Source organism: Lichenostomus cassidix, chromosome 2 (assembly GCF_008360975.1).
Source record: "Lichenostomus cassidix isolate B80296 chromosome 2, HeHo_3.0, whole genome shotgun sequence".
Lineage (NCBI taxonomy): Eukaryota > Metazoa > Chordata > Aves > Passeriformes > Meliphagidae > Lichenostomus > Lichenostomus cassidix.
This window is the reverse complement of record NC_139482.1, coordinates 61,604,464-61,619,536: the sequence shown is the minus strand read 5'-3', so window position 1 is coordinate 61,619,536 and position 15,073 is coordinate 61,604,464. Positions and strand designations below refer to the sequence as shown.

Sequence of the window (15,073 nt, the reverse complement as noted above, 5' to 3'; positions counted from 1 at the left end):
GTAGAAAAAGCATAGGAAAATCTAAAAGGATTAAACACACAAGAGTTGCCACACACAAGTGACAAGTATTTTGCCTGGTAATGAGAATTAAAGAAGATCTGTAAATGAAAAACAGGGGTGGTGGGTGGTGTCTACAGTCTTTAGAGACACTATCACAACTTCCTTTTGATGACAATAGAGATACTAAAACTCCACATAGGTTAGAAAACTAGAAGAGACCATAACAACACCTAGGAAGTCTCTACAGGAGTTTTTTTCCCTTGAACTAAGCAAAACTCGGTTTCAGACTTTCTGATCACTGTTGTGTAAACGCTAAGCAGAAAGAACCAGGGGAGCACTACGCACAATAATACTTTTATAACCAGGTTTATTCTGCCAAGTAACAGAAGCCAGACACATATGTCTTTAGCAACATCAGTCACTTGAAAACAAACCTACTAAAACCTGGGAGCACCAAGAGGAATATAGACTTTTCAGACAGCAGAAAGTTTTGAATGCTAGAAAAGGTAAAGTCTCTAAATTTCAGTAAATCTTCATGAAAATTTTACATTTTGGTACCTTTTGACAAAAGCTTTGATATGTGTGCTTTTAAAAAGAACCAAAATGATTTAATTTTTCACACTGCTCACCTGGCTGAGTTCTGCATGCTCTGACAGGACGATCTGGAGGAGGTTCAACCTCCACCTTTTTCCCAGGATCAAAGTCATCAGTTTCTCCTTCAGTGTCACACTGTTCTTTCTCCCTTTTCCTCTTTTTCTCTTCCTAGCACAGCAGAGAGAAGACATATTTTAGAGTGACATACTTGGAATGTGCAATCCCACACACCAACAGTTAAGAAACAGTGATGTTTTTAACTTGGAATACTCATTCAATATCTGAGTTATAATATGGTTTAAACAATACTGCACACATTTTCACTATCACTTTTTCAATTCTTTTCTCTGAATAAAACTAAATTGTTCATCTTTTGCTACTCTGTATTTAATACAGTATTGTTCTACCATTCCTGCCCTTTTATTGAAAAGAATGTTGAATTCTGAAGCTATTCATATGTAACACTGCACAATAATAAGCTACACCAAAGATAAAAATACCCTCCCTAAAAGGGTAGCAAAACACGTTTGTGACTTGGCTAAATTAAAAAGCATCCAACTGAAAAAGGGAACCATTCATTCAAGGCAAACATATAATAAAAATCAAAAGTTTTAAGAAGGAAGGTTTTACTTTGTTCACAGAATCATCACAAGGGTATCTCCTTTACATGGCAGAAGTGCACCAACTCAGTCACAAGGGTTTTCCACATTTCTGAAGCACTGTCTCCAGACAACAAGCTTCTCGCAACAATGATTTAAACAAAGCTCTGCACCAGATTTCCTATCTGATTAGCGAGCATGAAGGCTGGCATGTCTGAATTCTAAGAATCACAGCTTACCTTTCTCTTTCTTCTTTCCTCATCATCTAGATGTTTTTCTTTTTCCTTCTCTGATTTTTTCTTCTTTTTTTTCTTCTTTTCTTTATGTCGTTCTCGCTCGTGATCTGATCTGTCATCATAGTAACTAGAATCATGCCCTGATCCAGAGAGTTCGGTCACTTCACTGCCTCCAACTTTAAGAACCAGCTTTAAGGGCTTTTCCAAAGGCTTATCCACATAATCTAAATATTAAAAAAATAAAGTAAATAAATGCACAGGGAGATAATAGCACATGGCAGTTACAGTATCAGACTCAATTACTTTGGAAACAACCTCTGAGATTGATCCCAATCTATGACCAAACACCACCATGTCAACTACATCATGGCACTAAGTGCCACATCCAGTCTTTTCCTAAACACCTCCAGGGACAGTAACTATGCCACCTCCCTGGGCAGCCCATTCTAATACATAATCATCCTTTCTGTGAAGAAATTCTTCCCGATGTCCAACCTGAACTTCTCCATGTACAGCTTCCGACCACGTCCTCTCGTCCTGTCGCTGGTTACCTGGGAGAAGAGACCAACCCCCACCCGGCTACAGCCTCCTTTCAGGCAGTTGTAGAGAGTGGTAAGGTCTCCCCTGAGTCTCCTTTTCTCCAGGCTAAACAACCCCAGCTCCAAAACTTCTAGAACTACCGTTTATAAGAATTCGCTGCAGGTCAAAAATATGCACAATACATTTTGGGAAGAAAAATAATAGCTGAGGCTAACAAATCCAAGCTAACGAAGTTCAACACATCTTACGCTGTGATTTTCCAGAAACCTGCAACCAGTAAGAAACCCACTCCTCGCCCTCCCGGAAAACGCCATAAGATCCTTGTCAGAGCAAGGTGAAATTAAGCATCACTCAAGCACCGCAGCGACTGGATCCCCTCAGGAACAGCCGTGGGAAGCACGGAGACGCTCGGGTTCACACCCCACCGCCCGCCCCGCCGCCAGCAGCTCCGGCACTTGGAGCAGGGGCTCTGCCCAGGCCTCCCAGCCCGCGCAGGAACGCCGGCAGCCGACAGCCGCACCGGGGAAGGAGCGGGCGCGTCCCGGCTGCAAAGAGCTCCTCCCCCCGGCCCTTACCGCTGTAGGCGGTGGCGGGGGTCGAGCGCCATTCTGCCTTCTCGGCTTTATGCTTCTTATGTTTCTTCCCCATGGCGAAGCCGGAGCCGCAGCCGGCTCCGCCGGAAGCACTGGGGCGGACGGCCCCTCCCGCCTGCCGCGGAGGAAGATCCGGGTGAGGGGCCGGCCCTGCCTCGCCCAGCGCGCCCTTTACAAACAGCAGCAGCCGGAGTGTGTGCCTGGTGCCTCAGGCTTGTCCCGCTCTCCTCCCGCCGCTCCGGCGCGTCGCTGCCGAGGCCGTGCCTGCCGTGAGGTGATTCCCTGTCCCCGGCGCTGAGGCCGGAGCAGTCCGCCCGCCCGGACGCGCGACTGCGCTCGCGGCGTGTCCCGAGGCTGCCGTCGCCATCTCCTGAGGGAGGGAAATCCCGATCCCGGTCCCAGTCCCGTTCCCGGTCCTTGCGGTGGGCGGCGGGCATGTGGACGGGGCACCGGGGAAGGGCTGTCTGTGCCGTGGGCGTGTAGCAGTCGCTGGAAGTGGCTTCTCTTTGGTATCGCTTTTCCCCTAGGAGTGAGAAAGATGGATGACGCCGCTGGGGATTTGAAGCAAGCGCTCCCAAACGTGTGTGACAGCGTTGAGATCCATGTGGAAGTTCACCAGAAGTCGAGCAGGTCTCTGATCAGAGCGTTACTTGCTGCGAGTCGTGCCTGATTCCTTTCGGCCTCATTCTGCGCGCCTACACGAGCCCGCAGCACCCAGCTCTGCCTTCCCTGCACTCTCCCAGGACTTTCCACACCTGTGTCTCTTCCTGACACTGAACAAATCAATTTCTTTCAGTTTCACCTTGTGTGTCATATCATTCCAGTCTCATAATCAAGTTGGTGGCCACATTCTGGGCTTGCCTTAGTTTATCCTTGTCTGCAGAGCTCAAAACTGCGCACAGTACTCCAGACATGGTTTCACAAAGCCAGCAGATGGAGAGTCACTTTCCCTAACATCTGCACTCTTGGTACCACAGCCAAAAACAAGGTTGTCCTCATATGTAGCAGGGGCACACTGCTGACTCATTGCCAGCTTGTCCACCAGTACCTCCAGGCCCTTTTCTGTTAAACTGTATATCATCCAGTTGGGCTCTGATGTGTTCTGTTATCTGAGCAGTGGGTGGAGAGACAAGATTTCATGGTTAGTTTTGTTGAACTTCAGGAGGTTCCAGTCAAACCATATTGCCAATCTGAAGAGGTACCTCTGAATGGCAGCTCTGCTCTCCAGAGTACTGACAGCTCTCCCTGCTTTGGTGTTATCCACTGACAGCTCTGCTTAATCTTTGTACTAATCACAGCCCTCTGAGCTGGAGACAGTCCAACCCACCTTGTTAATTTATCCAGTCTCCTTATCTCACCACTCTGGATATCTGGATGCTATGGCAGAGTGTGTCCAAGGTGTTAGGAAAATCAAGGTGTAAAATATCCACTCTGCTATTTTTCTCAGGCTTAAAAAAAAAAGATCTAAAAATTTGCACTGGTTATACATCACTGAAATTTGCACTCATTGTAAATCATGGAAATTGCAAAATTAAGTCTTCAAATGGTATTCCTTTTTATGTATTTTTTGTCTTTTCTGGAATTGTCCTTATATTATGTCCCCATCCTGAGGTTTCAGCTGTCCTGAAAGTATAATGGAGCTTCCAAGCTAAGCTCACCAAATTCATTCTAGTAGCTTGGCTTTGAGGTTTTCTGCTTTCCCTGCTGAAACACAGCCATATTGCATAACTGCTTTCCATTCTTGAAGTCTTCCAGCTGTGTTATTCAGTATTCCCTGATATGACTTCAAACAGAGCAAACAGTATTATTTCGATTATGTCGTTTAATGCACAAATTAAAAACAACTATCAAGCTTGTTGATTTTGCAAACAGACTGAATCGGACAGGTTCTTTTTCCATGCAGAATGTTGGAGGAAGACTGAGTGAGGTTTGGGTTTTTTGTGTTGGTTATTTCTTTGGGTGTGTTTTTTTGTTGTTGTTGGGGTTTTTTTTTGTTTTATTTTGGGTATTTTTTGTTTAGTTATTCAGTTGGTTTTTTTGACATGTGTGAGATGGAAGCAGTTTTCCATGAAGGCCTCATGTATGAATTAATGCATTCCAACACTAATTCAAATTTCCTTATAAATGTCAATGCTCTGAAGTAATGATGTTTCTTTCTTGTTAGTGTGGCCAAAAAAGAAGATATTAGGATGAGTGTCTTAAAGCTGCTGAACAGACACAACATTGTGTTTGGTGATTACAAGTGGACAGAGTTTGACGACACTTTCCTTAACAAGAACGTGCAGTCTGTGTCGATTGTGGATACGGAACTGAAACTGAAGGACAGACAGGTATTCCCACTCAGGAATGTGCGGCTCTGTTCATGTGCCCCTGAACCAGTTGTAGGTTGACTGGTGGTACCCTAAGGGCATAAGCAAGACGAGGTCTTTAGGCTGATGTAGTATTTCTTATTAGGCTGACTAGTATAACTAGGAAAAGGTAGCTAAGTTTGTTTTTTACTGCTTAGTAAGGTCTGAAACAGAAGTTTTAAGCTTCAGAGATGAATACCAGGTGAGAGCTGTAACCTTCTTTTGTTATAACTAGCTTTGAATAAGAAACATGATGCGTGACAAGTATTTTTATGTTCATTCTAGCCTATTGACCTGAGCAAAAGCAGTCTTTCTCTTCATATTTTTCATCTGAATGAAGAGGGACCAACCTCTGAAAACCTGGAAGAAGAGAATGAGGATATCACTGCAGCTCACCACTGGGTACTACCAGCAGGTACCTGTGAGATATTTTTGGAAGTTCTAGAGCAATTACAGTGAAAGAAAATATTGCAAAGGGTGAAAGTGTTTATAGTGTTACCTATTAAAGGTATTATTTGTATTTATTGTTTGTCTATAGAACAAATATATTTGGATGTTTTTCTTTGTGGTTTTGACTGAACTGCTGCAGGTGATTCCAAAACACGTCATTTGTTTCTGCAATGGTTGTGGATGTGTGGAAGGAACTGGTCTTGTGGTCTAAAACATACAGTCATAATCAGACGCATACAAGTTTTTAACCCTGCAAACTGAATTCCAAATTTTGACTTGAAGATCCACAAGAAACTCATCACTTCAAACATTCATTTTCCAGAGCCCACTTTTGGCTTCCAGCCACCAAGAGAGTAATGCACTTATATATGAAACAGACAAACAAAGTAAAGAGCTTTAGTCCTTTTCTTCTGGAGAGGAATTTTGCTTTGTGATAGAGAAAGGCCTGCCTCTTACTGTCTAGTACTTGGGGAAGCTGGATTCTCTGCCTGGAAGGAGAAGCACAGGTGTGAGCTTAAGCTCAGAGAGACAGTAGTTCTGAAACATTTCCTGCTCTTTCCACATTGTGAAATGCCTAACTATCTGTTACATTTATTTTCAGGAAGAATTCAATTTGATAATTGACATTATTCTCACAATTTTTTGGTTTATAGTTGTTCAGTGTTTTTTGCTTTTCTTTGTTGCAAGTTGGAAGCTAACAGCTAGGAATGATAGATACTCAAATGACAACTTTAGTTTTTTATGCATTGTTCAGCTACATGCTTTTTTTGGTCCTCTGCATCTTGATGTTAAAAAAAAAAGCAAAGATGAATGATAAAATCTGTCTTAGAACCCTCCTCCCACCACAACTTTTCATTGCTCTCTTGGTGAAATGTGAGTCCATCTCCTACTGAGGATGGAAGGAACAATATTTTTCATTTCATGTTAAGAAATGAACATCAATTTCTCGTCACAATTATTTGAGGAAACAGAAGCTGGGAAACTGCTGAATAGTGGTGTTTGCATTTTCAGAAAAATAACTCACTTTTTTTTCCCCCAGATAGTTTGCTTTCATATATCTGTTCTTAATTCTTTTTTTAGTTGAGCATAATTTGCAAACTGTTTTGTGCTGCAATGATGAGTTACAAGTTCCAAGACTGATTTATCCTGAACAGCTATATAATACCTTGCTTTTGCAGCTGAATTCCATGGCCTTTGGGAAAGTCTTATCTATGACACTGAAGTAAAATCAAATGTAAGTTGAAAATGAATAACAATTAAGATTGCTTGAGGAGAAGTAAGAGCTGAAATGAAGCCTGTTTGGAGTTTGCTGCATGTGGAAATATGGGTGCAGGCTGGGCAGAAGGGAATGGGAGTATAACTTTGTTTCTGGCAGCAGCCAAAGAGGGGATGGGCTTGGCAGTAACGTGGGCCAGCATTGTTACTGTTCATACAAATGTGCATTCCATGATTTCAGCAGGGCTGAGTGCCCTCCCACTTGAATGCTGGTAAGACATTGGAGAGAAACAAAACATTTCCATGGAGTAATTTTCTAGCTTGAAGATCCCACGAATTCATCAAACGTTGTGATGATAACTGCCAAAGCCTGTAGAATGGCAATGCTGTAATCTGAAATTTAGTAATTGTGATGCAAGTGAAACCCACAAATAGTTCAATTCAGCTTCTAACTGAAGTTTTGGACACAAATAATTAATTCATTAGTTTATTTGTAATACCATAGATACAGTATTCTCACTTAAGTCTTCATAACCAAATACAGTAAAGCAAAACATTCCATTGATTATACTTCTTAATTTCTTAACTATCAGTTAATACATCCATGTTTCTCTAATTTATGGAACAGCTTTCCAAGTCATCTGTGAAATGACTATTTAATTAGACTTGCTGCTGTACTAAATAACAGCAAGCTGATCACTGTTGAGTGCAAGAGTATATGGGTAGAAAGAAATGGTTGCTTTTAATGACTAGAACTACTTTTGTAAAATTCTGATAATTCTTCATTCTTTTAACCATGGAAATGCCTGAGCATGGTTGGGTTCTGAAATGGTTGCTCTGGATTTTCAAAAAGCATAGTGTCGATAGAATTTTGAAAAGCATGTCGATTAAGTTGATTAAGTTGGTTTTGCTGTTGTGAAATTACTCCATCTTGAGCATGGGATATTGCAGGAGCACCATTGTATTGTCCCATTAACACGTAGGGATCAAAAGCTTGTTACAGGTAAGAGCAACAGAAGATAATGTGATATCAGGTGTTCTTATAGGTAAAAGTCTGTATAGAGTCACACCTGAAGTTCATATTCATTTGTTGAAAGAGTTCTCTACTTCCTAATTGTAGATAATTCTAAAATGAAGCTGCAGTATTTTTAGAAGCAAGCATTCAGGGGAATACATGCAACTTCCCTTATTTGGAAGGATGTATAATCTACAAATTCCTTGCAGTAGCTGATACAAATGCTTTGGTTAAAAGGAAATAAAATGTGACAGGAAATGCTTTGTATGGTGGGCTGACTATCAGAAAGTGAACAAATGTAGCTGTACAACATCTAATCAGGATGCAGAGTTTTCATTTTTGACATCTGTGCTTGGGTAGCTTATGTTTTATGGACATACAGTACATGGAACAATGGAAAATGAAATTAATTTCACTTCCTTAAAGTATTTAATTTATTCATTTAAAGGTTTTGGTACTCCATATGTTCGAACTACATGCTATTCTTATTGTTGAGGGCAGGACAGGAATTAATTTCCATCCTTTGCAGAAATAAATTTGCCTATGACTAAAAGACATGAGCTTTTTTTATTGTTGTTGTTATGAGCACAAAAGATATGATTAGGAGATTGATTTTATTTGTAGTTTTATTTGCTATTATGCCTCTAACTTGTGTCTTTCTTTTTGTCTTCTTCAATTAGTTACTTGATTATGTGACAACAACGTTATTATTTGCCGACAAAAATGTTGACAGCAACCTGATATCATGGAACAGAGTTGTTTTGCTGCATGGTAAAAATGATATGTTTTAAACCAAGTAGATTCACTGGCTGTCTGTTTATATTTGCCTTCTGCAAAAACTTGTATTGCAGTCCTATATACAGAAATGAGGAGATACGAAAGCATCAGAAAAGTATTCCTTCAGTAGCACAAATTTAGATGAAATGTAATGTCAGAGTCAAATCAATGTTCACGTGTACTATATTTTGCATGAATTTAAATTCTAAAGTTTACAGTGCAGTGCTACTGTGAGTTTTTTAATTTTAATTTTTAAGTGATATTTTTGCATTTTTACATAAAGTGCAAAGATAATGCAGATACTGAAGATATTAGAAGGCATATATTAGTTACACTTCTATCACAGTATTAATTATTTTGTTATTTATAGCTTTATAAAAACTTTGAGGAAACTGGGAAATTGATCTTTGTGTTGTGTTGTTGACACTGTGTTCTGTTGCCAACCCTTGCTAGTTTAGTTGCTGTTATTTCAGTGAAGCTGAAATCTTCAGTCTGTCCTAGCTTACTGTGGAGGTTATACCACAAACGAGATTAGCATCAACTTAATCCACTTTCTTGCAAAATGCATCTTTGCCATTGATTTTGTCATCAAGGCTGGTATTCAAAAATAAAGGGTCATAGTGGAAATACTTTTGTATTGTACTTAAGTTACAATTGTCAATTTAGAAGCTTCAGGATGTTTTTGTTTGATAGACTTTATTTCAGACTCATACTCTGTTAACTGTGCTTGTACTGCCTGTTTGGAGAAAGTCTTTTCCACGGGGTATCGAGTCAGATCCAAAAGATTGGTCCCAGAGTGTAGTTCCCAAGATGATCTGGATTCCCCAAGGAAGAAATTCCTGGGAAAGTGGACAGAAAGTGAATGAGATACAGTGAATGAGATATGTTTCTGTTTTCCACATTAGAAGAGTATGTTTCAGGAAGATGCAAGTTTAAGCAGAGCACTGATTACTGAGAATGCTGATAACCATTCGCGCTGCTGGGCTGATACACTTTACTTCTGTGGCTGTTGAGTGTTTTATTTGTCTGCATACAAACTGTTACGCTAACTATACTAATAATTGAAAAGTGTATAAAATCAAACATCACCTCTAGGATTGTACTTGAGTAAGCAATTTTCTCAAAATACTCTGGTGTACACAATCATTGGCTGCTGTGTTTTTACTCTACAATTAGTGCTGTAATGAGAGTAGTTAAAAAGCTGTTAGATGTCATTAGCAATCTAATGCAGACTCTGTGTAATGTGTGGATCTGATTTCAAACCAGGCCCTCCTGGAACTGGGAAAACATCTCTCTGTAAAGCATTGGCTCAGAAGCTGACAATTAGGCTGTCATACAGGTGATCATTTTTTGGAAATTTTTCACTTTAGCTTACTGTACTTAGTTGTTCTTTTTCATTAGCCTGAGTTGATTTCATATTTGATTTCAAGTACTTTGTACCTAGTGCTAATGTGTCTTCTTTTTTGTAGTGCGCCAGGCTAGCAATAAAAGTGATCTGCTAGACTGCTTAGGATATTTTGATGCCTTTTAAAATGTGTAATTATTTGTGCCCAGGTGTATAAAAGGAATTCCAGTGGCAGTACAGTAACTTTTGCTCACATTGTACATCAATGAATATTAAAGAGCAAAGGGTCAAAAAGTATTTTGGTTTTTTTATCTTCATGTTTGACAGAACCTGGTTTTAATAGCTAGTGATTTTTAAACTAATTTCTTTTGTACTTGGATTGTCTGAATGCCACAGTCTGCAGAGGTCAGTTTGTATATCAGACAGGTAATAAGAATTGGCCTAAAAATTCATAGCAACTTAACAAATCTATATTAAAAAAAAACCTTTTATTAAATGCAAGGCATAGCATAAATAATGTGTAACTATTGGCATGATCTGACTCTAGCCCAAGCTGAATATATGAAAATCGTGGGCTGTATAATGTGACTTTGTCACTTCTTGCTACACTGAAGAAAATCTTCCATGAAGAGAATAATGAGGCAATTATCATGGTAACTGTTGCTTACCCTGTTCTAAGGAAGAAATTCTAATAGCAATTTAATATACAGAATTCTAGTGAGACAATTTCCAGCAGCAGAAATACTAGTGATAAACCATGTGTTATGTTTTGAAAGGTAAGTAATTTCAAGTTCTAATTCACAGAATTCCAGGATGAGAATGTCAGGAATGAGACTTATAGAAGTTAATGATATCACTGATTTTTATTTGCAGTAGAGTTGATACTTCTTTATTCCTTCATACTTTAGGTATAGGTATGGACAATTAATTGAGATAAACAGCCATAGCCTTTTCTCTAAATGGTTTTCTGAGGTATGTATTGATATAGCTAATTAAATAAACATTGTGTTTTAGAAATTACACTGTAATTATTCCGTTCAGCTTGTTTTGTAATTATGCACACCAGAGATCGCTCAGAATAATTAATGTATTTGAAAATGCTTAAATAGAAGTTATATTAAAAAGTTATTTTAAAAACCAGGTGTTTACACCTTTAAATATGGTAAGCTTTGGAAAGTTTTGTGGTGAGGAAATAGTTAAACATAGCATATGGTGTCTTTCTAGAGTGGCAAGCTTGTAACCAAGATGTTCCAGAAGATCCAAGAGTTAGTGGATGACAGAGACGCTCTTGTATTTGTACTGATTGATGAGGTATGATTCCAATAGCATCATTGTACATAAAATTTAACAGGAAAGAAATTGATGAGAAAAAGCTGCAATAGTGCTCATTTGTAAAGAACAATAAAAGCACACTTACATTATTTCATAAGCTACATAACTGTGCAGATGAGTGAATTTTAGTCTTGACTGCTGCAGATTTGATAGATTTGGAAGGAACATAGTATGACTTAGCAGGCAAATTCCAGCTGAAGTTGAATTGAAACCTTTCTTGGTGGAACTTCCCTTGCTGCTATGTGTTTACAAGTGGAATATTGTTTTAAACTTCAAAGTAGCTCAGATATGTGATATTTGCACTCTTCCATTTGTTATGAAGCTCTGAAAAACATTAATATGGTTCAGTTCATTGTCATCAGATTTTCTCCAAATTTGAATACATAAGCAACTTAGTAAGTATACCTTATTAAGTACCTTATTAATTATTATACTTAGTATCTTATTAGCTTTGTCATATTGGAGTTCCTGTGGGGAAGTTCACTTTAAATTCAGTCTATTAATTTCATTATTCTGGTGGTGTGTCCCATTCTGTCCACCCCCAAAATTTAGAATGAAAACCAGCCTTTGTTTTGCTGTCTAAACAGGAATTTCACTCACTACACTTTGCTTCCTTGATATGCCTTTCTTTCTGCCTGGAAATTCCTACTTAACAAAGGATTTTGATGACTTAAGTTTTAGATACCAGGCACAGGAATCTGAAGGTGTATTGCATGGGTTACTTGTTTGCTGCCAAGACTCCAAATGTGTAATCCTCGTGGGTTGTTTGGTGATTTTGTTGTTGTTGTTTTGGTTGATTGGTTTGGTGTTTTGTAGGTGGAAAGCCTCACAGCAGCCCGCAGTGCCTTCAAGGCAGGCACAGAGCCTTCAGATGCTATTCGTGTGGTAAATGCTGTACTGACACAAATAGACCAAGTTAAAAGGTATTGTTTGCATATTATTGCAACAGCAAAAGATAATTGACAATTTCAGTATCCCTATTCCTGCTAAATTTGAATTCCTGCTTGGAATACTAAACCAGACTGGTTAGTGAACTATTCTTTGTTAATGATGCTAATTTTGGAAAAAAATAGGAGTAATCCAGCAGAATATTTTGTCTGTATCTGGGTGGACAATCAAATCTACAGGCAGTATGCTTCCCTTAAAGATAGGGAAAGAAAAAGGATAGATCATCATGATGTCTGCTTGGAGAATAGACATCAAAATTGAAGTGGAAAACATATTAATTTAAGGTTCAAGTTTACAATTCTTGTTTTCATAATTTTTCTCTGTGTGTGTCAGAAATTATGCCAGTAGGCTGTAGATAGGTAATGTATTATCACCTCTGAAATAGGGTTAGAGGAGCTATGGACTCTTGAGAAACAGCTGAAGGATAGAGACAGCGTTGAAATAGTCTGGTGATAACTGACCAAGAGGTTCAGGTAATTTAATGTAATTCATGATTGACAAAAGTGATGTCACTGCTTATTGCATAAAATTATTTGAGTCATAAGAAAGAAGGTCTCGACCTGCCAGTAGCAAAAAGAGATAAATCTTTTGCATGTGACCTAAAAATCTGTTTTTGTCTTGAAGGTATCCCAATGTAGTTATCCTGACTACTTCAAATATTACGGAGAAAATTGACATGGCCTTTGTAGACAGGGCTGACATAAAACAATACATTGGACCTCCATCTACTGCAGCAATATTTAAAATATATCTTTCTTGCTTGGAAGAACTGATGAAGGTAATACTAGAAAGCAAAACTGTAAAATGTCATATTTTAGTAAATTTGACATTTTAATATAACTTCCTAAGTAACAAAAATACTTACATTTCATTCCTTCTCTGTATTTCTACTCTTACTCTGTAATTTAATTTTGAATGCATTTCATTTTCATGCAACAGTATGTAACTCTTCTTTCTAGTGTCAAATAATATATCCTCGACAGCAGCTTCTGACACTCAGAGAGCTTGAGATGATTGGCTTTGTAGAAAATAATGTGTCACGGTTAAGCCTTGTACTAAAAGAAATCTCAAGGTAAGATTCTGAAATTCTAGTTTTTTCATATGTATATACTGAGTTGTGGAATAATGTATAAAAGTCACCGAATTTCCTAACAGCTAAAGATCGGAAACGTCTTGATTTTTTTTTTCTGTTGGGGATAATGCAAAAACCAGGGCACAAGAAGTGGAAGCAATCCTAATTTGCTGAAATATCTTAATCTCAGCTCTGGCTTGGCCTAGTACTGCTTCTGGTTTCTGCTCTGCCATTTGAAGTCCTCTTAACAAATTGCTGGCTGGATTAACCTTTGGTTTTAATGGATGTTGAGAAGTGTAATGTAGTTTAGCAGAAATAGCATGAGCCTTAGGTTCTGCTAAGAAAGTGTCTTGAAATGCCTTACCATCTGCTAGATCAGTATTTAGCATGGAGATCCAAGTGGACAGAAACAAGGAGGAAAGGAGTGGAGTGTAAACGGACAGTGTTATGGTTTGCCAGTATGCTGGTATAGAGTCTTTCACTGCAGCATAACAGTTCTTGAAACAATAAAAATGATACAATATCAAGCAATATTTTTTTCCAAAGTGCTGGTCCCTATGGAACAAAATAATATTCATAAAAGCCAGGCAAGTGTGGTTTTTTTCTATTCCTGAAGTATCTAGTCTTAACCAGTGAGAAGTGAAGCAAAAGCAAGTAAATTTTTCCAGGCATAGAGGTTTGCATTTTACGTGCACACAGTGGTGCTTAGAGAAGACGAAAACAAATCCAAATGGGTGAGGTGAAGGAAGCTGTGTGTAAATGGTGGGAAGAAGGAGACAAGCAGCACCTGTATGGTCCAGCCTTCAAAACAGTTTTTTCTCCAGTCCTTCCAAGAGTGGTTGTGTCTGTACCATGCTGTTTCAGTGCAGACATTTCCTCAGTTCATGAGATATGGCACAATGATGTGAAGGGCCTGATGTAAGCGTTGGCAGGCAGCTGTGCCTGTGCCATTTCTGTACCTTGCTGCCTTTTCTGTACTATGCTGTGTAGCCTCCCATAAGCAGAATTTGTCTGTTCACTCCCTGCTCCTGCTAAAAGAGCTGCAAGTGACCTGCTGAATTGTGATCTGAGGTTTTTTTAGAGCAACTTAATGGAGAAACACAGAAAAAGGAAAGGCCTTCTTTTAAGAGCAGATATTTGGCATTTGAGCAGCATTTGTCTCTCTTTCACCATAGAAAAAGTGAAGGTCTTGGTGGCCGGGTCCTGAGGAAGCTTCCTTTCCTAGCACATGCACTTTATATTCAAGTAAGTTTATTATGTTCAAGTGAGTTTATTCTATTCCTTATATTTTGGGTTGGGTTTGAGACAGGCAGGAAGACATTTGAACACTGCCTGAAGTGAAAGATCAAGCCAAACCCCCCTTTTAATCTAAACTGCACTTGTTTCTGCAGCTTTGTAGGCTGAAACAATTATGTGCTGCCCATAATTTAGAATGGGATTGAAGAAGGCAGGTGGGATTGACCTGCCCAACAGCCTTCTACTTTTAACTAAATTAATGGACATTAATATTTATACACTGATAATTTCTTGCTGAATAAAAAAAACCTTCTGCCACTTTATAAATAACATTCATTTCTTAAAAAACTTTTTTTAGCAAGTATACAGTAATGGTGATTGACTCAAGACTGCATATGTTGACTTTGGCTTTGCTATACAAGCTGGTTTAAAATAAACTTGGAGTTTGTTTTGTAGCATTCTGAAATTTTTGTAACATGAAATACCAAATATTTCTCTTTTAAGTACTGTGATTTGTATGTAAAATATTATGTCTGCTATTGCTATGGTGTGTCTAACAAAATTTTCTCTTATTTTCAGTCCCCCAGTGTTACAATGACAACTTTTCTTCAGGCTCTTTCACTTGCAGTAGACAAACAATTTGAAGAAAAAAAGACTCTTGCAGACTGTGTGTGATACTCTACTGTTTTGCAGTTGACTGTATTGTTATATTTTTTCATACAAGTTGTGCTGCTTTTATGCATTAGTAAAATAAATTGTCAGCACCTTAAAAA

General features: G+C 38.7%; 2 protein-coding genes across 9 annotated transcripts in view; one reads left to right on the top strand and one right to left on the bottom strand.

The window, feature by feature from the left end:
- Positions 1–2,675, bottom strand: part of BRD9 (bromodomain containing 9) — a 25,728-nt gene extending 23,053 nt beyond the window's left edge. For all 6 annotated transcript variants that reach the window (XM_085051760.1, XM_085051763.1, XM_085051761.1 and 3 more), the window contains exons 1-3: positions 2,545–2,675; positions 1,433–1,653; positions 630–762 (exon numbers count right to left, since the gene is read on the bottom strand). In XM_085051760.1, the coding sequence (XP_084907886.1) occupies positions 630–762; positions 1,433–1,653; positions 2,545–2,617 (427 nt within the window). In that variant the 5' untranslated portion in view covers positions 2,618–2,675. The remainder of the gene's footprint in view (positions 1–629; positions 763–1,432; positions 1,654–2,544) is intronic.
- Positions 2,565–15,073, top strand: TRIP13 (thyroid hormone receptor interactor 13). Of its 3 annotated transcripts, none has more exons than XM_085051768.1 (14): positions 2,565–2,698; positions 3,090–3,192; positions 4,727–4,892; positions 5,196–5,325; positions 6,539–6,594; positions 8,271–8,361; positions 9,634–9,706; positions 10,621–10,684; positions 10,937–11,023; positions 11,861–11,967; positions 12,617–12,770; positions 12,952–13,064; positions 14,240–14,309; positions 14,880–15,073. In XM_085051768.1, the coding sequence occupies exons 2-14, from the start codon at positions 3,101–3,103 to the stop codon at positions 14,973–14,975; spliced, it is 1,299 nt and encodes a 432-aa protein (XP_084907894.1). In that variant the 5' UTR covers positions 2,565–2,698; positions 3,090–3,100; the 3' UTR covers positions 14,976–15,073. The 3 variants fall into 3 exon arrangements, with proteins under 3 accessions (XP_084907894.1, XP_084907893.1, XP_084907895.1); XM_085051767.1 differs by lacking the exon at positions 2,565–2,698 and adding an exon at positions 2,703–2,836; XM_085051769.1 differs by lacking the exon at positions 2,565–2,698 and adding an exon at positions 2,865–2,984.

Coding starts and splice junctions, on each gene's coding strand:
- TRIP13 (XM_085051768.1), top strand. CDS start 3,101: ATGGATGACGCCGCTGGGGATTTGAAGCAAGCGCTCCCAAACGTGTGT. Junction 10,685..10,936: donor TCTCTAAATGGTTTTCTGAG/GTATGTATTGAT, acceptor GTGTCTTTCTAG/AGTGGCAAGCTTGTAACCAA. Junction 11,024..11,860: donor TATTTGTACTGATTGATGAG/GTATGATTCCAA, acceptor GGTGTTTTGTAG/GTGGAAAGCCTCACAGCAGC.